The sequence below is a fragment of the Petaurus breviceps genome, unplaced genomic scaffold (assembly GCF_028583685.1).
Source record: "Petaurus breviceps papuanus isolate PSGF00001 unplaced genomic scaffold, PetGlider_PUasm1.0 446, whole genome shotgun sequence".
NCBI classification, from domain to species: domain Eukaryota; kingdom Metazoa; phylum Chordata; class Mammalia; order Diprotodontia; family Petauridae; genus Petaurus; species Petaurus breviceps.
The window spans coordinates 1254228-1278792 of record NW_027186338.1 but is presented as its reverse complement, the minus strand read 5'-3'; the positions used below and the strand labels follow the sequence as shown (position 1 = coordinate 1278792).

General features: G+C 39.4%; 1 protein-coding gene and 2 pseudogenes across 1 annotated transcript in view; 2 read left to right on the top strand and 1 right to left on the bottom strand.

The window, feature by feature from the left end:
• LOC138171507 (zinc finger protein 420-like) overlaps window positions 1–23822 on the bottom strand; it is a 55174-nt pseudogene extending 31352 nt beyond the window's left edge.
• Window positions 1–24565, top strand: part of LOC138171502 (zinc finger protein 850-like) — a 92698-nt gene that overhangs the window by 10010 nt on the left and 58123 nt on the right. The window contains exon 4 of the mRNA XM_069101024.1: window positions 10967–11159. Coding sequence (XP_068957125.1) covers window positions 10967–11159 — 193 coding nt within the window. The remainder of the gene's footprint in view (window positions 1–10966; window positions 11160–24565) is intronic.
• LOC138171492 (peroxiredoxin-1-like) lies at window positions 15205–18899 on the top strand (annotated as a pseudogene).

Genomic DNA, 24565 nt, shown 5'->3' with positions numbered 1-24565 from the left:
GGGCAAGTTACTTAACCCCAATTGCCCTCCAAAAGGCAAAAAAAAAAAAAGGGAAGAAAGAAATGTAAGACATTTACCTAAGAAAATGTCTATAAGGTATTTTCACTGATTTTTTGCTTTCTTTCTGATCTTGGCAACATTCATTTTATTTGTACAAAACCTTTTTAATGTAATGAAAGAGCCAGGGGGAAGATGGTGGAGTAAAAAAAGGCAAGGACTTGCTGTAATGGGAATGTAAATTTGAAGATCTTCCCTGCCCCTAGGCCAAAGTGCACCTGGAGCCTGGGGTGGGAGGCTTGTTTTTCAGTACATACTTTTTGATTGGCCAGTAGGTCCAGAAGGTTGTTACATTCTCAGAGCTAGGAGAAGGCTATATAAACCCTGATGTGAGGCTTTGTTTTGGGGCTCACTTTGAGAAGTGTTCTGTGATTTGATCAGATGATACTCTGGGAAGCCGTTGTTGAGAGCCCTCTGGCTTTGAAAAACTCAGATGTTGATTTGGTATGTATGTAATGGTTGGACAGTTTGGAAACCTGTCTACTTGATCTGTTTCTCTGTCTTGATAATTCTGTCTGTATACTCTGAAGTTCGGGGTGCTGACCTTTTTCCCCTGAACTAGGTAAACGATACATATTTGACTGATTAAAGTAACCTTGTTAACCAATTTTGAGTTGCTTTCCTTTAACAAAGCAGATCTAAGAACCTGTGTTGACAGACACCCTGGGAACGCTGGGGTTCTTGCTGATACACCAAGTCAAGAAGAGCAAAAGCCCATGGACAGACCCTGTAGGCATGAACAGGTAACAGGATACCCAGAGCCACCAAAAAATGCTGCCTTTTTATCAACTCACTGGAGCTCCACATCTGTTATAACTCTGCCAGTTGTTGTATAGGATATCCAACCACTTCTAGCATATCATAGCAATACTATGATCCACGAAAACTTAGACAGACTTATGTTGAAAAATGCTATCCATCCCCAGAAAGAGAACTGATGGTGTCTGAAGACAAATTGAAACATACTTTTTTTACTTTCTATATTTTTCTTGAGGTTTTTTTTGTTTCTTCTTTTTTTTCCACATTACATGACTGTTAATGGAAATGTTTTGCATGACTACACATGTATAACCTATATTGAATCATTTGACTTCTGAATGAGGCATTGATGGGCAGAATTTGGAACTCAGAATTTCAAAATTAAATGTTAAAAATTGTTTTTACATGTTATTGGGAAAAAATAAAATAATAAATAAAAAAATTGATTGAAATTATCTGTTCCATACTTCACACTGCTCTATCTCTTGTTAATTCATAAGTTGTTTGCCTGTACACAATTCTGGTAATATTTTCCACACTCTTTAATTTTCTTTTAATCTCTCTCTTTATATCTAGATCACATATACATATTGAGGTTATCTTGGTAAATGGTGGAACATTGATCTGTGCTCAGTTTCTGCCATTCTGCCTTCCAGTTTTCCCAACAATATTTACCAAATAATGAATTTGTATAAAAAGGTTTTACTTTCCTAGGGTACTCCCAGGCATTTTATACTTTCTAGGGTTGTTTTAAAGGGAGTATCTTTTACTCTCTCTTCTAGGGGGGTTTGGTTTTGTGACATATAGGAATGCTGATGAATTATGTGCATTTACTTTATAACCTTCTACTTTAATTGTTTCAACTAAAGTGAGTGTTTGGGATTTTTCAAGTATATTATCATATTGTCTGTGAAAATAGGTAGTTTTATTACCTCATTCCCTATTCTGATTCTTTCTGTTTCTTTTTCTTCTCTTATTGCTATTGCTTGGATTTCCAGTACAATGCTGAATAATATTGGTGACAGTGGGCATCCTTGTTTCACACCTGATCTTACTGGGAAGATTCTAGTTTGTCTCTATTACAAATAATGCTTGCTGTTGGTTTTAGACAAATAATTTTTATCAATTTGAGGAAAAATGCATTTATGCCAATACTTTCAAATATATTTTAATGGAAAGGAGTGTTGTACTTTATCAAAAGGTTTTTCTTCATCTATTGATATGATCATATAATTTAAAACAACTTTTATTATTCATATAATTGATTATTTTAATTATGTGAAATCATGCCTGCCTTCCAGTCCTATTTGATCATAGTGTATAATATTTATAAACTTTTAGCTAGTATTTTATTTAGGATTTTTGCATCCATATTCATTAATGAAATTGGTGTGTAATTTTCTTTCTCAGTTTTTACTCTTCCTTGTTTTGGTATCAGCATCCCGTTTCTTTCAGAAAAGGAGTTTGGTAGGATTCCTTCTTTTGTGTATTATTCCAGATATTTTATTTAATACTGAAACTAGTTTATGTTTAAATGTGAGATGGAATTCACTAGTTAATCCATTTGGTCCCTTTGCTTTTTTCTTAGGAAGCTCATTTATAGCTTATTCCATTTCTTTTTCTTTTTTGCCTTTTTGGAGGGCAGTTGGGGTTAAGTAACTTGCCCAAGGTTACACAGCTAGTTTTTCTGTGTGGGTGTTAAGTGTCTCAGGCCAGAACGCAACTCGGGTCCTCCTGAGTCTGGGCCTGCACTGTACTCACTGCGCCAACTAGCCACCCCCCTCAATTTCTTTTTCTTAAAGAGATCTATTTAGATATTCTATTTCTTCTACTAATAAAAACAATTTATATTGTGGTAAATATAGTTCCATTTCATTTACATTTTAAAATTTATTGGTATATGACTAGGCACAATAACTCCTTATAATTGCTTTAATTCATAATTTGTGTTAGTGGTGGCCTCACCTTTTTCATTTTTGATACTAGTGATTTGATTTTCTCCTCACTTTTTATAATCAAATTAACTTATCTTAATTGTTTTCTCATAAAACTAGCTCTTCATTTTATTTATCAATTCAATGACATTTTTACACTCAACTCTATTAATTTCACCTTTAATTTTTAAGATATTTGTAACCCAACTCATTAATCTGCTTTTCCTTTGTTTTATTCATATATACATTTAGATATATCTTCCTCTGATCACTGCTTTTGCTTTTTAATTTGATGTGTCATTTTTGTCATTTTCTTTAATAAAATTATTTTCTGTGATTTGTTCTTTAACCCACTCAATCATTAAGGTTGGATTATTTTCTCTACATTTTAATATTTATGCTTTTAACTATAAAATTGTTATTTACTAATATATGGTCAAACTTTGTAAAGGTTCCATGAACTGCAGAAGAAAAAGATGTATTCCTTTCTCATTCTGTTCAGTTCTCTCCAGATAGGGATCATATTGGTTAGTTCTTTGACCTTCACATTCTTTTGGATTAGGTTATTTATTTTTTTAATTAAATATTTATCTATATTTCAAAGGCCATATATTGAATGTGATTTTCCATGTATTATGATTGGTAAAGTATGTATTTATTACTTCTGCTTCACAGTATTTGAGATTTTTTTTATGCCCTAACATATGAATTTTTTGAAGGGGCCATATACAGTGGAGAAAAAGGTATATTCCTTTCTGTTCCCATTTAGTTTTTTTGAGCAATCTATCATAGCTAATTTTACTAAAAATCTACTCATCTCCTTAACTTCTTTCTTACTTATTTTATCCTTAGATTTTTCTAGTTCTGAGAAGGGAAAATTGAGGTCTGTCACTGATATAGTTTTGGTGTCTATTTCTTCCTGTATGTCCTTTAGCTTTTTAAATAAGTTTTATTCACTTATTTATATATTTTTAGTTTTCAACATTTAGTTTTATAACATTTTGATTTTTAAATTTTCACCCCGTTTCCCCTCCTTCTTCTCTCCCAAATGGTGTACAATCTGACATATGCTGAACACATACAGTCACATTAAACCTATTTCCAGGTTAGTTATATTGTAAAAAAGAATTATAACCAAAGGGAATAATAACCCTGGGAAAGAAGAAAGAAGATAAAAAACAGTATGCTTTGATCTGCATTCAGACTCCATAGTTCTTTCTCTGGTTATGAATAGCATTTTCCATCATGGATCTTTTGGAATCATTTAACTTTTGCTTTAAAATTTTGCATGCTATGCCATTTGGTGCACAGCGTGAGTATTTTGATATGAGATCAAGATATGAGATAGTCATACCTAGAATATTTTTAGGACTTCATTGTCTATGGTACCTTTTTGGCAAGATGTAGTTTCCTTGACTATTGATATTATATTGAGATAACTCTTTTAATTAGATCTGTTTTTGTTTTTGCATTGCTTAATCTTGTTTGATGCCCTTATTTTATTTCAGCTGAAGTATAACTTCTGCTCCAGTCCCTTCTTTTGTATATATAACAAAACCATCACGTAAATTTCTTTTTCTCCTACCTCCCACCCTGTAGATGGCTACCATTAGATAAAAATGTGTGTGTGTATGTGTATGTAAAATCATTCTATTCATATGTCTATCAGTTCTTTCTGAGAGAGGCCTTTTTTTTTTTTTTTGCCTTTTGGAGAGCGATTGGGGTAAAGTAACATGCCTAAGGTTACACAGCTAGTCTTTTTGTGTTAAGTGTCTGAGGCCGGAAGTGAACTCAGGTCCTCCTGACTCCAGGGCCAGCACTTTACTCACTGTGCCACCTTGGAGAGGAATTCTTAAATGCCTGGTATATACCAGACTGTACTGGGATGCAAATGAATAAATGAAATAATCCCTTGTGGTAAGTGAAAGATGAAATGACTGAGGAAACGAAAGTTCAGTCTTTTAGGCATAGCACTAGCGCAACAAACTGGAACCAGGCTCCTTCCCTCACTTAGGGCTGGACCCTATATATAGGGGGAGATGTACTTTTATACATTAAAAACAAAGAAGACCAATTAATTAAAAGCAAATTATACAATATTATATAATCTGATTTCCAATTGGAAGAAAGATTAAAGACTTTCCATGCTGGGAGGGGGAAGGCAACAGGTTCAATTCCTGAACTCAGAAAATGAGGTGTCCCAGTACCCCCAGGAACATGAAAACAATAATTAATTGTGCAGTATGGGGCCACTTTTCAGATAAGACATATATATGGGGTTGCTTGAGATGTACAATTGTGGGAAAACTTGTTGCACATCAATCTTTTGGGATCTGAATAGGGTTCTGGTCAGCGTAACCTTGGTCCTAAGTTAAAAGTCTCTAAACAATAGGTAGGGGTGGTCTCATTTCCTAGCTGCACAGGACTAGGTTCAAACAGTGAAATAAGATTTTCTCTCAGTTCCCACAATTGCATACGTTTCTCTCACAAGACAGAGGTTGGACTAGACCCATAATTGAACAGAAAAAGAAGAGAACTACCTCCTGAATTTCATCACAAAATGGATGTGTCAAATATGTATTTGACTCAATCACTTCAATTCCCTGTGGCACTTACTGTTCTAATGCCCTCCATTTCCTCACCTTACTGTGAGCAGTTTACATTTAGACTTCATAATAGAGTTATAACTAGATAAGTAGAAATATTTGTGGTATTTCAGAAATCAGTGACATTCAAGGATATTACTGTGGAATTTACCCAGGAGGAGTGGGTACTATTGGACCCATTTCAGAAAAAAATTGTACTGGGATGTGATGCTGGAGAACTATAGGAACTTAGTGTCTTTGGGTAAGAACAGCAACCCCCTTTGGAGTCTTAATATATACTGTAACAACTCTTTTTTTTTTTTACATTTACAATTAACATTTACTTACTAAAGTAATTCTGTATGTAAGTATATTAGCAGATTTATCATTCATGTTGATTACAAATATTTTAATACCTTAATATTATTGGCTTTTTTCTCATTTAATAAACAACCTAAAACTAGTAGCCATTTTCTTGACTATTTTTTAAGTAAAATTTTATGTTTATTTTTAGTTTACTTCATTCATTTCCATAAGATTTTGTTACAAATTTTCTCCGTCTTTCCCCTTTACACCATCCCAAAACAGCTATCTCACTGTATACCCCTTCCCCGAATCTGCTCTCTCCTACATCCTCTCCTATCCTTCCTCATACTTTCCAACAGGGCAAGATGGATATCCACCCCTAGTACCTGTATATCTTATTTCCCAGTTGCATGTAAAAAAAATAATATATTTTTAAAAATATTTGATTTTAAAACTTTGAATTCCAGATGCTTTCCCTTCCTCCTTAGTCACTTCTGGGAAGATAAGGAAGTCAATATAGGTTGTACATGTGTAGCTACACAAAACTTTTCCATAGTGGATGTATTATGAAAGACTGACTGCATTTCCCTCCATTCTATCCCTCCCCCAACTTGTTCTGTTTTCCACTTTGACCCTGTCCCTTTTCAAAACTGTGTGCATCTAATTACCCTCCCCCAAACCTACCCTCTCTATCATGTCCTCTCTCATCCCCTTCCCCCCCTAATCTCCTTTAGGGTGAGATGCCCTATTTAGTGTGTATGTCATTCCCTCCCTAAGCCAAATTCAATGAAAATAAGGTTGACCCCATTCCCTTTTGCCTTCCTGTTCTTCCACTCCATTGTAACAATTTTTGCTTACCTCTTCTATATGAGATAATTTACCCCATTCTGTTTCTCCCCATCTCCTCTCATTATATTCTTCTCACCTCTCGTTTTCACCTTTTAAGTATCTTCCCTTCCTGTTCAATTGATCCTGTGCCCTGTTTCTATTTATACCTGTACACACATATACATACATTCATGTATGTATTCATATGCCCATATACCCTTCTGTATAGACATATATGTATATGTATACATATATATACATTTTTATTTCCTTCACCTACCCTTTTATTGAGAAAAGTTTCATAAGTTAGAATTATAGTTTTTCCATGTAGGAATGTAAATAGTTCAACTTTGATAAGTTCCTTATTTCTTTTCCCTGTTTACCTTCTCATGCTTCTCTTGCTTCTTGTATCAGTATGTCAAATTTTCTCTTCAACTGTTTTTTTCATTAGGAAAGCTTGAAAGTCTTATATTTCATTGAATGACCATATTTTCCCCTGAAACATGAATGATTCTTGGTTTTAATCCCAGCTCCTTTGACCTCCAGAGTATTATATACCAAGCCTTCTCAATGTAGAAGCTGCCAGATCCTGTGTTATCTAGATTGTTTTTCCACAATATTGAAATTGTTTCTTCTTGGCTGCTTGTAATAGTTTCTCATTGATCTAGGAACTCCAGAACCTGGCTATAATATTCGTAGGAGTTTCCTTTTCATGATCTTTTTAAAGAGGTGACCAGTGAATTATTTCAACCTCTATTTTCCCTCTGGTTCTGAAACATCAGGGAAATTTTCCTTGAGAATTTCCTGAAGGATGATTTCTAGGTTCTTTTTTTGATCATGGCTTTCAGGTAGTCCAATAATTTTTAAATTATCTCTCCTGGATCAATTATCCAAGTCAGTGGTTTTTCCAGTGAGATATTTAACATGGCCTTCTATTTTTTCATTTGCTTGGATCTGTTTAATAGTATCTTGATTTCTCATAAAGTCACTAGCTTCCATTTGCTCCAGTCTAATTATGAAGGAATGATTCTCTTCAGTGAGTTTTTGAGATTCTTTTTCCATCTGGAAAATTCAGCTTTTTAAGGCAGTCTTCTCCTCATTGGCTTTTTTGGGCCTCTTTTGCCATTTGAGTTAGTCTATTTTTTAAGGTGTTATTTTCTTCAATCAGGTTGTTGACTCTTTTCATGATTTTCTTGCATTATTGTCATTTCTCTTCCCAATTTTTCTTCCATTTCTCTTATCTGATGTTCAGAATCCTTCTTAAGGTCCTCTATGGCCTGTAACCAGCTCATATTTTTCTTGGAAGCTTTTGGTGCAGGAATTCTGACTTTGCTGTCTTCCTTCCTGCTTTGATCCTTTTTGTCCCCAGAAAAGGAATCCAAAGTTGGATTGCTGTGCTTGCTTTGTTTTCTCATGTTGGTACTCAGTTACTTGACTTTTGAGTTTTTTTGCCAAAGTAGAACTTGGCTTCCAGAGAGGAGAGCTTTGTCCTAAATCTGTGGTTTTCCTAGCTGCTGGAGATGTTAGTTGTGTTCCCTTTCTGAAGCCTCCACAATCTCTGGCAACTGGTCACATACCCTAGGACTTCCACCCAAGACAAAGGTCAAGATTCAAGAAGGTTAAAGCAGAAGCAATTACCCCACAGACTGGTTGCTTGGTCCCCCTACAATCTGCAGACCATGAGCTCTGAAGCAGCGGCACAGCAGTGGCGGCACAGCCATGGCACCTCATTAGTTCTCCCTCTAGGGGCAGAGGCTGGACCACACTCTTGGTCCCCCTGTTCCCAAAGTCCACACTGACCTTTAATTTTGCCTTGGGCATTTATAGGTTGATAATTCTAGAAACCACCACACCTGCTGGTGAGCCAGTCTTCCAAAGACCATCCAACTGTGGCTGGTCTGGGCCACCCCAAAACTAAAACCCACCAGCTCAAGGTGAGGCTGGTTTCTGCTCCCAGTATGCTGTGATGGAATCTTCCTGCCAGACTGCCTTCAGTGGGAAATTTCTCTCTGTCACTTTGTGAGTTCTGTACCTCTAAAGTTTGCTTAGAGTCATATTTTATAGGTATTTGAGGTGGTTATGGGGGGAGATGAGGGAGTTTGCCTGCTTCTATACCACCATCTTGGCTCCACCCTGCCCCGCCCCCCCCCCAACACACATACACTCTGACAACTTTCAAGAATTTAAATTATAGGGGCGGCCAGGTAGCACAGCAAGTAAGAGCACCGGCTCCAGTGTTGAGAAGACCTGGAGATCGAATCCCGGGCTCAGACACTCAGCACCACACCCAGAAATAACTGGCCGTGTAACCTTGAGCAAGTTATTTAACCCCGATTGCTTTTTAAAAAAATTTAAAAAAGAATTTAAATTATTCTTTGAAATACAAAAGGAAAATATTCCTAATCCTTTTGAAGCCAAGAGACAGATTACTATGTTCTTTGCTTAGTATGCCTGGAAACTGATTTCTTGATTTGTGTTATTTTTGAGAACACATCCTCCCCTCTCTCTCACTTCAAATCCAAGATTTTCTTTCTGTATATAGTTTTTGTCATATGGAATATTCCCACAGTCTAAGGAGGGAGTGAATCAATTAAACTAATTTTTAAGTCCTTTTCAGTAGTCCATTCTACCATAATATAGACTGTCCTTCAGTGGTCTTTTGTACTATCCTTGAGGTCTTCCTAGTATGCCTATTTGAAGGCTTGAACTGGGTTTGAATTATTTTATTAAGTTTTCCAGAAGCTTTTTAAAAAAAATGTAATTTCTCTTTTTCTGGCATGTAAAAAAATATAAAAAGAAAATCTTACTTCTCCCTCCAACCAGCCCCTTAATTCTGTCTTGGTTAGAGGAAAAAAAAATCTCAGACAACCTGAGCTAACATAGGTGGTCTAAGATACATTTGGGGACCTTATTCCCCTACCTTTTATTAAGAGTTGGAAGGAGTATTTCATCTGTCTGTTCTGTGATGGAACTCTGAGGTGACTCCCTGGTCCTTTTTCATTTTCAGTAAACAGGATTTCCAGTTTCCAAACTAGATGTAATCTACCAGTTGGAAAGAAAGGAAGGATCTTGGATGCCAGAGGTGGATGTTCCCAGAAGCAGCTGTCCAAGTGACTACATAAAAACCAACCAGATGAGTGGCGGCCAGGTGGCTCAGCGAGTAAGAGCACCGGCTCCAGTGTCGGGATGACCTGGATCAAATCCGGCTCAGAAACTCAGCACCACACCCAGAAATAACTGGCCGTGTAACCTTGAGCAAGTTACTTAACCCCTATTGCTTTATTAAAAAAAAAAAAAAAAACAACCTGATGGGTCATTTTAAAATAGGGATCTGTTGGTCATTTGAGGTCAAAACTCTTGTAAAATGTTGAAAAAAGTGGCCTTTCAAAGCTCTCAGACCTATTGAAAGGAATTGAGACTTCAAAACTTTTTTTTTTTACCTCAAGTCCATTTTTTTATTGTATCTTTACTGAACTGTGCCTCAACATTTAAAGAAAGTTGTTGCCTCAGTCATAGGGCACTTTTTTCTCTTCTGTTCATTTAAGATTATCCTAGTTCTCCTGCCCCACCTAATACCAGGACAATAGGGTCAAAGGACATGAATAGTTTTATGGCTCTAGCTGAAATTATTGTTACTTGTCAGAAAAATGCCAACAGCAGCAGCTTAATAAGTACCTACATCAACATTATTACAAAAAATTATCATTTTAAAGTATCTTTGCAAACCTGAATGAAGGCTTTTATTGCTACCTCCAAATTTTTTTCATTTCTTCTACATTGATTAGCAGAGTTTGAGTAATGTTTCAGGTAATCCTTAAAAATTTCTCTTGTTGAAAAACACCTGTGTGTCTTCCTCTCACAAATTTCAATGAATCTTTTACAGAGTAGATATTATGTTGGATATTTAGAGGAAATTTATAGCAACTATTATCAGATCTCCCCCATCATACTTCTTTATTCCATTTACTTCATGTATCTGTTTCTCTTCCTTACTCTAAACCCAATTCTCTATTTTTTTGTTGTTCAGTCTTTTCCCTTCCTATTTTCAATATAGAGGGTATAGATACATTTGCAAGTTCTCAAAGTCATCTTTTTTTTATAGTCTTCTGATATTCACATGTCAGTTAAAGTAGAGTAAGGGTTCATTCATCCCTCCTGGTAATTTCATCCTCTGTCAATTCAATTACATATGTTACCTTTAACTCATCATACTTTCATGTAAGATATTTGTCCTTAATGAAAGACTAGTAAGAGTAGCCTTCTCAAGTGAGAAGATAAGAGAATAGCTCTGAAACCTTTGAGCAACTAAGAACTTTAGGAAAGGGTCAAAAAGGCAGGTTTGCTCAGCTCTTTATTCTTCCTTTCAAAGAGCAGAGAATTTACTGGAGATAAACCTCTTGATTGTAATGGATATGGGAAGGACTGCTAGAGAAAGAAGCATCTTTCTGTCAGAGAACTCATACTGGAGAGAAACATTAGAAATGTAGTGGGAAAAAAAATGTATGTGGGAAAGCATTCACATGGAAGGGAAATCTTACTCAACATCAGATAATTCATATTGGAGATCATGGTTATAAATGTAGTAAATGTAGGCAGTCCTTCAAGATTAAGGTACAACTAACACTGAATCAGAGAATTCATACTGGAGAGAAACCTTATGAATGTAATGAATGTGGAAAGGCCTTTAAGAGTATACAAAACATTCTAAAGTATGTTTCCCTCTCACCTTCCTCTGAGCTACTCTCCTGGTTGCTGGAAAACCTTGGCAGCATTCTCTATTCTGCCCTCCTTGGTTTTATGTTTCTTTTTAAAATTTGCCTTGCCATCTACCTTGTGTGAGAAATGCTGACAGTTTGGTTTCCACAAATTCTATAGGAACAATGGATGTTGCACAGGATGTGCAGGAAGGTATGAATCAGGATGAGGGAGGAAGGGTAGAGCACCCTATCCCATCATAGAGCTGGAAGAAATCTGTAAGTTTCCTCTCAGAAGAGGCCTGAGCTAAATTGGCTCAGATTGGCCAAGGGTCAAAGGATGGTCACCAATTTTTCATTAACATACATGCTTAATCAGCCTTATGCATAGTAACTTACACCCCACATAGAATTAGAGCTTTATTATCCAATCATGGGATGCATGTAGCTCATGTTGGTGGGAAGAAGGAACATATATGCAATGGGCACGTCAGAAAGACTGTAACCTGGAAGAGCTGGTACAAATCCCAGTTCTGAAGGCAGGAAATTAGAATGGAAGCAGCATAAAAGGGCTTTCATTAGTCTGATTCTCTGTAGTCTTTTGAAGAGGTTACCCATTTATTCAGAACAGAATAAATATAAAATAAAGATAATGAAAGCCTTCCTGGCTTTCCAGCAAGTAATGTTTATTCCTAGACAACACTTGGTATTCAACTTATAGCTCACTTATTCATACATAAAATCAAAATCATGTTTCTGATTATTGTTCCTCATTGACTTTCAATGGCAGTTCTGAGAATGAGAAGTGAATTATGACTTTTATAATAATCAATATATGTATAATTAATATACTAAAAATTCAGATTTCTCAGAACTGCCTCTTTTGTAAATTTAAGAATCAGCATCTTTGTACTTGAAGTGAAGTAAATCAAAGATTGCAGAACCTGTTCCTGTCACAGATCTCTGGTGCTGTGCTCTAGGGAGAGTGGTCACGATGCCCAAAAACTTGGCTCCAGAACTGTTACATTGTGGGATTTGTGGATTTCTCCTGGGAAACCTCTAAACCACTGTTTGTAATCCACCTTTCCCCTTCCTTTCCCATTTGTGATTTATGTATATAATTTCTGTCTTTGTTTTAATGTGGGCAGGTATGTGTTTCAGTAACCCAGATAGCCAGGGTCTCTGGAAAGTAGTCTGGAAAGAATTCACAGACCCAAGCAATCTTTTTTTTCTTTTATTTATTACTTTTTTTTTTTTTAAGCAATTGGGGTTAAGTAACTTGTTCAAGGTTACCTGACCAGGTGTTTCTGGGTGGGTGCTAAGTGTCTGAGCCCGGACTCCATCCCCAGGTCATCCTGACACTGTGCTACCTGGCCGTCCCAACCCAAGCAATCTTTAAGTCAGGATGTTTATTGTTTATTGTTACACTTTATAGTGGGCAAGAGTTCTTAGGGAACCTGCAACCTTAAAGGGATAGAGTTAAAGTTTTTATAGGATAATCGTTAGTAGAACCTGTGCCAATTATGCTAACTAGGTGTCTGGGCAGGATTAGGGAGTAGTTAAGGAGTGCTCAGTTCTTAAAGGAACACTTACTTTTAACATCTACTGGGAAATAGCCCAAGGGTGGGCTGCCAAGAAACGTGGTTTTAGGCTTGAAACAGCACAAAGTCAGCTAGCCGGCTGGGACGTCTGGGAAAACTCAAGAGGTCTCCATCAATGTCTTGTTAGACAAGACTGATGTTGGGAATAAACTTATGTTCTAAGCTAACAAGGGACACAGGAGGTACAGAATGAGATAGGGAGTCTACATATGACTGAGTCTAGAATATATAAGACAGGTATCGCCCAGTACACAGCTGCGTCAAACTACTAAATTCTGTAAGTGCAGCTGGCCACTGTAGAAGGAAGGCAGAGAAGCATTTTGTTAGGGCCTGCTGCCCTTGAGCTGGAGAGAAACTGCCTGAGACAGTATCTCAGGCCTAGGGAGAAATGTGATTTTACAAACTGGGGGTCAAGGTGGAATTCTATCAGGAGCACTCCTGATTTGCAAATGTATTAGGCATGAAACAAATTAAATAAAGGGCTACCTGATTACGGGCACTTCTTCTCTTCACTAGTCTGTTTCCTCCTTCTCAGGCTCCAGAAGAGCTCAGTACGATACTGTCAACGCCTGCCAAAAACACAGCCCAGGCCACAGCAAAGCCTTCCGCCGTCCCAGGGTTCCCGCTGCTGCCCGGCGCCCTTCCGACCTCTCCTGCTGCTCCGGGGCTCTCGCATTCTGCTCTTCAGGTCTGGAAGCCTCCCCCCTCCCCCCTCCCCCCCGGGGGCTGAGCAAGGGCTCCAGACCTCCAGCTCCAAGCTCGTGGTTTCCTTCCTCAGAGTCCCCGCTTCCCTTCGTATTTGTGTCACTTCCGTGGGGAAGATGGCAGCGTACAGGAAACATTCCCTAGAACTGCGGCCTGTTGGGACTGGCTGCCTGAGTCTGAAGGTCCGAGGGGTGGACTCATTTTGGAGGAGCCCCAGGGCCCCTCTAGGTCTGAGACCCCACGCCCCGTTGGCTCTGGGGCTGTGAAGGAGGAGCGGAGGAGACCGGGCTCCAAGGACCGCAGGGCCGGGAGGGGCGGGGCAGGCAGAGAGGCAGAACCCCATTCAAGGCCTTGAGAGGAGCCGAGCCCCAGGCATGCGCAGAAGCCGCCTCAGCTTCCAGACTACAATTCCCGGAAGGCCTTGCGCGCCTCGGAGGCAGTTTTTCCAAGCCTAAGGGCGGAGGGATTGGACTTCCGTCTTCTAGCGTCACTTCCGCCTCGTTTCCTCCCCGCCTCTTCCATTCTTGGTGGTGGTGGTTTCCTCTGCTCTGTTCTGAGCTCAAGTGTGACGGGGTGAGGGGTGACCTAGAGCGGGGCCAGGCCTAGTCGGAGGCCGGTTGCGGGGCTGCGGCGAGGTCGGGCCCTGGGGAGCTCACCGAGAAGGGGAGGGGCGTCCGCCAGAGGAGTTACGAAGCCCCAGAGGACTTCCAGGCGTCTAGGGGGTGGCCTGTCGGCGGAAGGGGCTGGAGGAGGAGCAAGCGGAAGCAGGGTGGGTGGGGGGGGGGGTTCTAAACCTATTTATTCTTAGCCACCTTCAGTGCCCCAGGTCAGGCCTGCCCCTCCAGGCTTCAGTCATTGCCTTGTGAAGGTGGGGGTAGGGGTCGGCTTGGAGGTGCTCCCGGTGTGGGCTGGCCTTGCCTGTGGCCTCATCTCTTCCCGGCATCCTCCAGGCCACCCCCTCTTCCGGGAAGTACTTCCAGTACCCGACCCGTGCCCCCCCCTTCCCCCACTCGCTGAGAGGGTCATCCCTCCCACCTCCCCAGCCCCTCCCCACCAGGGCAGCCCCCTTCCTCACGCCCCCCCTTTCTTCCCCAACTCTGCCACCCAGGTGGGACCCCGAAGGTGGAGGGGATGGCTCTTGTGCCGACGTCCCGGGCCCGACAGGTGAGCACCGCGAGGGATGGGGGTAGGGGGCCTTCCCAGGAACACCGGCTCAGTTGGGAGGCTTTCTGCTACTACCGTAATTCTAAGAATGATATCTTTATTGGAATTCACTCTACTTCTGCTCTATGTGCACCCCTTAATATTGTGTCAGACAGCAAATATTTAGTGTTTGTATGCTAACATATTGGTACTACTAAACTTAAACACGCACAGGGTACAGATCCTTTTAACCTTTTTTCTTGCATTCCAAACCCTTATAGGACAGAGGTCACAACTTATATACATGTAACTCATAGTGGAGCTCATTGTTCATTTTCTGGACCTCAACAATTCCATAGGAACAAGCTACACAGATCCTTAATGACTGCCCTGTAGCTGTGTTGCCTTTACTACTCCACTACTCTTCATTGACCCACCTGGGATGGATGTAACTCATTAACCTCCCTTTCGTAGGTTATCACATATGCATATTATAATAGATACTCCATGTCCAAAGAGTCCCTAAGTGGGTCCCAAATCGAGTCACCTGGGAGGAAATGTAACTCAAACTTCTCCAGGTCTGCTCTGCAATACCTCTTTGGCCACAATAGACCTTGTTGCTATCTTAGAAGTGGGGGAGTTTAACTCAACTCTCCTGGGTTCCTTCAGTGTCTTTGATTCCAATAAAAGATCTTTAGGAATCATCTAATAAAGATCTTTTGCTTTACAGAGAAAGAGCTGACAGAGGCAAGGTAACTTGTCCAAGGTTCCACGGAATTGTGAGTTAGAATGGCATTCCCAATTATCTGTTAATATTTTAGATGACACAAACCACAAGCTCAAGCAGGCTCAGGAATCAATTACATCAGGGCTAAAGGACTTCAGGTGTGTTTGAGCTTTTTTTTTTTTTTTTTAAGAAGTGGAAAGGAGAAAGCGATAAGCCAAACTCTATGGACTTCTCAAGACAAATTGAAATCTCTGCAAAAGTGAAGATGAGGAAGGTGGGATTACTACACAGAGGTCACTAGATCTGCTAATCCCTCCAAACCCTGACTCACTGGCATGAAATTTCTAAACTACCTACTCCCAAACAGCTAAGGCACCATGTTTGGTAGAAAGAGGAATTATGTGGAGCTCCTGCTCCCACCTCCAATTCATGTAAAAAATGACCCTAAAGAAACTTTGGAGCTACAGAACCAACAAAATGACAAGAGAGAAGCTAATTTCCCACTGAAGACAGCCCTGCAGGCAGGCAGGAAGAGGCCAGTACAGCGCTCTGGGAGCCCAGCCCTGCAGGAGATTTTAGCCTCAGGGAGGCCACAACCAGCCACAGGCTGGATGGACTTCAGATCACCAGCAACTGTGGCAGTTTTGAGAATTATCAACCCGTAGATGCTAAGGACAAAGTGAGAGGTCAGTGCAGTGTGGACTTTGGGTCCTGGGAATTTGGGTGTGTGGTCCAGCCTTTGCCCCTAGGGTGAGAGGGGGCTAAGGGGCGCCCACAGCCATGCAGCTGCTGCCACGTGGTTGCTTCAGAGCTATGGGCCTGTAGATTTTAGGGGGACCAAGCAACCAGTCTGAGGGGTAATGGCTCTTGCTTTAACCTGCTTGGATCTGGATCACTGTCTGGGGTGGAGGTCCTGTGGTCCATGATCAGTGTGCCAGAGCTCTTGGAGGTTTCTGAGAGGGCAGCCTAACAGCTCCAGCAGCTGAGAAAACCCCAGCGATTGGGATGAAGCTTCCCCCTCTGGTAGCAGAGTTCCACTGTGGCAAAAAACCTCAAAAGCCAAGTAATTGAGTGGCAATGTGAGCAAACAAGGGAAGCAAGGCAAGCACAGCAATCCAACTCGGGATTCCTTTTTTGGGGACAAAAAGGATCGGGGCATGGAACAGGAGGAAGACAATGAAGTCAGATCCTGTACCAGAAGCTTTTAAGGAAAGAATAAGCCTACTTTCAGGCCATAGAGGAACTTAAGAAGGACTTTGAAAACCAAATAAGAGAAGTAGAGGAAAAATTGGGAAGAGAAATGAGAACGATGTAAGAAAATTATGAAATGAGAGTCAACAACCTGACTGAAGAAAATAACACCTTAAAAAATAGGCTAAATCAAATGGCAAAAGAGGCTCAAAAAGCCAATTAGGAGAAGACTGCCTTGAAAAGCCAAATTTAGCCATTCTCCAGATCCTCCTCACGTGTTCCTCCTTCCTCTGAGCTTGTCTGCGTAGCCTTGCTGTTGCTGTCAACATGTCTGCTGGAAATGCCAAGATTGGGTACCCAGCCCCCAATTTCAAAGCTACTGCTGTTATGCCTGAATGACAGTTCAAAGACATCAGCCTTTCTGACTATGTAGGGGAAAACGTTGTATTGTTCTTCTACCCCTTGGACTTCATCTTTGTGTGCCCTATAGAGATTATTGCCTTCAGGGATCAAGCTGAAGAATTTAAGAAAATCAACTGCCAAGTGATTGGTACCTCAGTGGATTTGAACTTCTGTCACCTTGCCTGGGTCAATTCGGTCAAGAAGAATGGTGGATTGGGAGCTGTGAATATCCCATTATTGTCTGACCCCAATCACACCATTGCTCAAAGATTATGGGGTTTTAAAGGCAGATGAGGGAATCTCATTCAGGGGTCTCTTCATTATTGATGACAAGGGGATCCTCCACCAGATCACCATCAATGACCTTCCCATGTGCTGCTCTGTAGATGAAACACTTCAGCATGTCCAGGCCTTGGAGTTCACAGACAAGTATGGCAAAGTGTGCCCTGCTGGCTGGAAACCAGGGAGTGACACCATCAAGCCTTATGTTCAGAGGAGTAAGGAATACTTCTCCAAGCAGCAGTGTGCTGCTCTCCACAGCCATGGATGGTTCTCTTCCCCACCCTCAGCCCCACCCCATGGGGCTTAGGACAAATGTGCTTGATCTTTCCCAACCTTTCAACTGGAAGGCCTTTGTAGCAGGAGCCCAGGCAGTGTGGGGTAGCTGGGCATGCCCTCTGCTCATGGGGCCTGATTCATCCAGATCATTCCTCACTTCCTCAGGGCAGCAGCCAGCCAGCTGAGTCTGCCAGCTCTCTCTCACTCATTAAACTTGTCCTAAGGAAAAAAAAAAGCCAAATTTGCCAGATGGCAAAAGAATCTCAAAAGCTCACTGAAGAGAATCATTCCTTTAGAATTAGATTGGAGCAAATGGAAGCTAGTGACTTTATGAGAAATCAGGATACTATTAAACAGATCCAAACAAATGAAAAAATAGAAGGCAATGTGAAACATCTCATTGAAAAAAACCACTGACCTGGAAAGTAGATCCAGGAGAGATAATTTAAAAATTATTGGACTACCTGAAATCCATGGTCAAAAAAAGAATCTAGAAATCATCCTTCAAGAAAGTCTCAAGGAAAATTGCCCTGATGTTTTAGAACCAGAGGGCAAAGCAGAGGTTGAAAGAATCCACTGATCACCTCCTGAAAAACATCCCCAAAAGAAAACTCCTAGGAATATTATAGCCAGGCTCTGGAGTTCCCAGATCAAGGAGAAAATATTACAGGCAGCCAGGAAGAAACAATTTGAATACTGTGGAAACACAATCAGGATAACACAGGATCTGGCAGCTTCTACCCTGAGGGATCGAAGGGCTTGGAATATGATATTTTGGAGGTCAAAGGAGCTGGGATTAAAACCAAGGATCACCTTCCCAGCAAAACTGAATATCATGTTTCAGGGGAAAATAGGGTCATTCAATGGAATAGAGGACTTTCAAGCATTCTTGATGAAAAAAACCAGAGTTGAAGAGAAAATTTGATGTTCAGATACAAGCAAGAGAAGCATGAGAAGGTAAACAGGGAAAAGAAATCATAAGGAACTTATCAAAGTTGAACTATTTACATTCCTACATGGAAAAACGATAATTGTAACTTATGAAACTCTTCTCAGTATGAGAATAATTGAAGGGAATAGAAATATGTGTGTGTGTGTGTGTGTGTGTGTATATCAGAGGGGTTACAGGCGTATGAATACTTATGTGAATGTGTGTATATGTTTACAGGTATACATAGACAGAGGGCACAGGACTAATTGAATAGGAAGGGATGATACTTAAAATGTGAAATTAAGAGGTGAGAGGAGAATTTAATGAGAGGAAATAGGGAGAGATAGAATGGGGTAAATTATCTCATATAGAAAAGGTAGGGGAAAACTGCGACAATGGAGGGGAAGAACAGGAAGGCAAAAGGGAATGAGAAACTTATTCTCAATAAATTTGGCTTAGGGAGGGAATGAAATACACACTAAATAGGGTATCTCACCCTACAGGAGAGTAGGGGGAAAGGGGATGAGAGGGAGGATGATGGAAGAGAGGGCAGGCTGGGGGGGGGAGTTGGAAGCACCCACTTTTTTTAAAGGGACAGGAGCAAAGTGCAGAATAGAAGAAGTGAGGGGTGGGATAGGAGGGAGGGAAATATAGTCAGTCTTTTACAATATATCCACTATGGAAATGTTTTGCACAGCTACACATGTACAACCTATACTGAATTGCTTATCTTCCCAGTAAGGGTGAGGGAGGAGGAAGCTAAGGAAAAAATCTGGAATTCAAAGGTTTAAAATCAAATGTTAATATATAATAATAATAATAATCATTATTATTATTTTTATTATTTTACATGTAACTATGTAACTGGGAAATAAGATATACAGGCACTGGGACATAGGATCCACCATGCCCTACTGCAAAGTTGGAGGGGGGGGTAGGGGAAGGTATGGGAGAGAGCAGATTGGGGAAGGGGATATTCAGTGGGATCGCTGTTTTGGGGTGGTGGGTAGGGCAAAAATGGGGAGAAAATTCATAACTCAAAATCTTGCTGAAATGAATGATGTAAATTTAAAAAGTAAAAATAAATAAAATTAAAAAAACAAATAATAAAAAAGTGGAAAGGGAAAGCTCTGAGCCAAAATCTATGGATTTCTCTAGACAAATTGAAATCTCTGCAAAGGTGAAGATGAGGAAGGTAGGATTACTATACAAAGGTCACTAGATCTGCTAACCCCTCCAACCCATGACTCACTGACATGAAGTTTCTAATCCACCTACTCCCAGAAAGCTAAGGCACCATCCGGCTAACTTGAAGAGTCTGAACAGGTTTTAAGATTCTCTCCAGTATAAGATGCTCTAACAGCATCTTAAAGTTTTCACTTAACAGTATTTTATATTTTCCAATTACATGTAAAGATCGGTTTTCAACATTCACTTTTTATAGGACTGAGTTCCAAGTTGTTTTATCCCTCCCTCTGTACACTCCTCCCTAAGACAGTAGGCAATTTGATTTGGTTATACACATAGTACTACATTCAACATATTTCCATATTAGTCATGTAGTATAAGAAGAATCAGAATACAAGGGAAAATCCACAAGGAAAAAAAAAGTGACAATACTATGTTTCCATCTGCATTCACACTACATAATTCTTTCTCCAGCTGTGGCTAGCATTTTCCATCATAAGTCTTTGGGAATTGTTTTAGGTCACTATATTGCTGAGAAGAACTAAATCCATCAAAGTTGATCACCACACAATGTTGCTGCTACTGTATACAATGTTCTCCTGGTTCCACTCACTTCATTCAGCATCAGTTTACCTAAGTCTTTCCAGGGTTTTCTAGGATCCACCTGCTCATTATTTCTTAAAGCAAAATAGCATTCCGTTCCATTCATATACCACAACTTGTTCAGCCATTCCCCAATTGACACACATCACCTCAATTTCCAATTCTTGGCCATCACATAAAGAACTGCTGTAAATACTTTTCTACATGTGTGTCCTTTTTTCCATTTGTTAATGATCTCTTTGGGATACACACCTAGTAGTGGTATTGCTGGGTCAAAAGCTGTGCAGTTTTATAGCCCTTTAGGCATAATTTCAAATTGTTCTCTAGAATGGTTGTCAGTTTACTACTCCACCAATAATGCACTGGTGTTGCAATTTTCCCACATCTTCTCTAACATTTATTGTTTTCCTTTTCTGCTATTATCAGCCAATATGAGCGTTGTGAGATGGCATCTCAGACTCCTTTCAATATGCATTTCTCTAATCAATACTGATTTGGAAAATCTTTTCGTTTGACTACAGATATCTTTAATTTTTTAGCTGAAAACTCCCTGTACATATTCGTTGACCATTTCTCATTTAGGGAATTAATTATATTCTTATAAATTTTACTCACTTCTCTACATCTTTTGGAAATCAGGCCACTATCAGAAGCCCTGGCAATAAAATTTGTTTTTCAGCTTTCTGCTTTCTCATTTTGGTTGCATTGTCTTTGTAAAAAAAACTTTTAAAAATTTATGTAATCAAAATTTTGCATTTCATAATGTTTTCTATCTTTTATTTGGTCATAAACTCTTCCCTTCTCCATAGATCTGACAGGTAAACTATACCCTGCTCTCCTGATTTGCTTATGGTATCACCCTTTATGTCTAAAATCATGTATCCATTACGACCTTATTTTGACTGATTCACCACTCTATTTCTTAGCCAGTACCAAAGAATTTTGATAATTGCTACTGTATAATATATTTATAAATCTAGTAAGACTAGGTCACCTTCCTTTGTAAATTTTTCAGTTAGATCCTTGAGATTCTTAACTATTTGTTCTCCAAGATGAATTGTTATTAATTCTGGCCCTATAAATAATTTTTTGGTAGTTTGACTGATGTCATGAAAAAGTCCATTAATTTAGGTAGAATTCTCCTTTTTATTAATATTAGTTCAACCTACCCATAAGCAATTGATGCTTTTCCAATTGTTTAGATCTGACTTTATTTGTGTGAAAAGTGTCTTGCAATTGTATTCATATAGTTCTTGGATTTGTCTTGGCAAGTACAATCAGTGGAATAAATGAGGTACCCAAGACACAGTAGTCACTGACTATAGTAATCAACTGTTTGATAAAACCAAATACTCCAGCTTCTGGGATGAGAATTTACTATTTGACAAAAGCTGCTGGGAAAACTTTGAAACAGTGTTGGTGGAAACTAAGCATAGACTTATTACCATACACAATCTAACAGCCTCTTAACTTAGGGATGGTATAAATGTGGTCCTGTTTGTCCTTTGTGCTCAAAGAGGACCAAGATGACACCACTATGTCAAGATCAAATTACAGTGTGCCTAACAGTGGCTGATCAGACCAATATGAGTTCAAAAGGCTCTACCAAAGGTTGGGCACAAATAGTCCATATGAACATTTGGACTGGTACATCAATACAGGTCTATGTCAAAGGAACTATATCACACAAACATTTCTACTATCTCCAGTTTCCTTACCATTGTCAGCTTAGCAGTTTGCCCTTATCTTCATGACAAATCATTTGTGCCACGTTCTCTGCCCATCTGCCTATAGGAACAAGGCCTCATACATGGTCCAAACTCCTCTTTGCTGGTACCCTGTAAAGTTTCTTCTCCCTCTACTATCTACCAAGGCATGGAAGACTGAGGGAGGGAAGGAGGCATGACTCCCCACTCAGGATATACAGTGTGACCCATAGTTACTGGACATGTTCTGACCTTTACGGACACTGTACTTGTTTCTCACCTCCTTCTACTCTGTTTAAGTATACCCATTCATATGGTTTTTCTCCAGTATGAGTTCTCTGATGCCTAATAAGATGTGCCTTCCTTCCAAAGGCCTTCCCACATACAGTACATTGATAAGGTTTCTCTCCAGTATGAATTATTTCATGTAGAATAACTTCTCAGTTGTATGGGAAAGTCTTCCCACACTCCTTACATTCAAAAAGAATGTTTCCAACATGAATTTGCTGATGCACGTGAATATATACGTTTAGCGTGAAGGCCTTCCCACATTCACTACCTTTGCAAGGTTTCTCTCCAGTATGAATTCTCTGATGCATAGTAAACTCTAATTTTTTCTGGTAGGCCAACCCACATTCATTGTTTTCACTAGTATGAACTCTCTGATGCACTTTAAGTTGTTCCCTACGCCTAAAGGCCTATTCAGATTCACTACATTCCTAAGGTTTCCCTCCAGTATGAATTCTCCTATGCACTATAAGATGATCCTTACTCCTGAAGGCCTTTACATGTGCATACATGTGAAGACTTTGGTCCAGGATTTCTCCCAAGCCAGGTCCCCGTGAAGGCTATATTATGTCTTAAGATTGGCTCACCATCTCTTCCTGACTTGCAGGAGTTTAGGACGGGATAACCAAGCAGTGACCCAAATGTAGATGCATGCAAGGGAATAAGGACATTAAACATATAGAAATCCGTAAATGAACAAGGACATTGAACATTTTCTAATGGGAGCCTAAGTGATAATTGCTTTACATTCATTACATAAACCCTCGCCTGTAATCAATAAATCCGAAGTGCTATGACAGAGCCCATCCGGTTCGTGTCCATCATCCCATACTACTCAGTTTGGCCTGTACCCATTTTGATGCAGGCATCATCTCTCCAGTATGAATTCTCTGATGCATACTAAGTTGTGTCTTAATCCTGAAGGCCTTTTGACACTCACTACATTCATAAGGTTTCTCTCCAGTATGAGTTCTCTGATGTGTTGTAAATTGTTTCTTACTCCGAAAGGCCTTGCCACATTCATTACATTCATAAGGTTTCTCTCCAGTATGAATTTTTTGATGTTCAATAAGATATGAATTGTAGGGAAAAACCTTCCCACACTCCGTACAACCATAAAGCATCTCTCCAGTATGAATACTCTAGTGCACAGTAAGCTCTGACTTATACCTGAAGGCCTTCCCACATTCTTTACATTCATAAGGTTTTCCTCCAGTATGAATTCGCTCATGTTCAGTAAGATACAGCTTCCTCCTGAAGTCCTTTCTATATTCACTACATTTATAAGGTTTCTCTCCAGTGTGAATACTCTGATGCATTGTAAGCTGTCTCTTAATTCTTAAAGCCTTTCCACATTCACTACATTCATAAGGTTTCTCTCCAGTATGAATTCTCTGATGCAATATAAGTTGTACCTTAATTCTGAAGAACTGCCTACCTTTACTACCTTTATAAGGATGATTGCCAGTATGAATGCTCTGATGTCGAGTAAGATTTCCCTTCCATGTGAAGGCTTTCCCACATACACTACATTTATAAAGTTTATCTCCAGCATGAATTCTCTGACAGACAGAAAGAAGCATCTTGCTCTTGAAGGCCTTCCCATATCCATTACAATCCAGAGATTTATCTCCAGTAAATTCTCTGCTCCCTGAAAGGAAGAATAAAGAGCTGAGCAAACCTGCCTTTTTCATCCTTTCCCCAAGTTCTTAGTTGTTCAAAGCTTTCAGAGCTATTCTCTTATCTTCTCCCTTGAGAAGGCTACTCTCACTAGTCTTTCACTAAGGACAAATATCTTATATAAAAATAATGAGTAAAAGGTAACATGTAATTGAATTGACATAGGATGAAATTACCAGGAGGGATGAATGAACCTTTATTCTACATTGACACTGGAATATCATAAGACTATTCAGAAAAAAAAAAGATGACTTGGAAAACTTGCAAATGTATCCTTACCCTCTATGGTCAAAATAGGAAGGGAAAAGACTGAACAGCAAAAAAATAGAGAATTGGGTTTAGAGTAAGGAAGAGAGATAGATACATCAAGTAAGCAGAATAAAGAATTATGATGGGGGAAATGTGATAATAATTGCTATAAATTTCCTCTAAATATCCAACATATCTACTCTGTTAGTAGATATGTTGAATATCAACAAAATTCATTGAAATTTGTGAGAGTAAGACATACAGGTGTTTTTGAGAAGAGACATTATTAAGAATTACCTGAAACATTACTCAAACTCTGCTAATCAAAGTAGATAAAATGAAAACAATTTGGAGGTAGCAATAAATGCCTTCAGGTTTGTAAATATTTTTTAAATGGTAATTTTTTGTAATTATGTTGATATAGGTACGT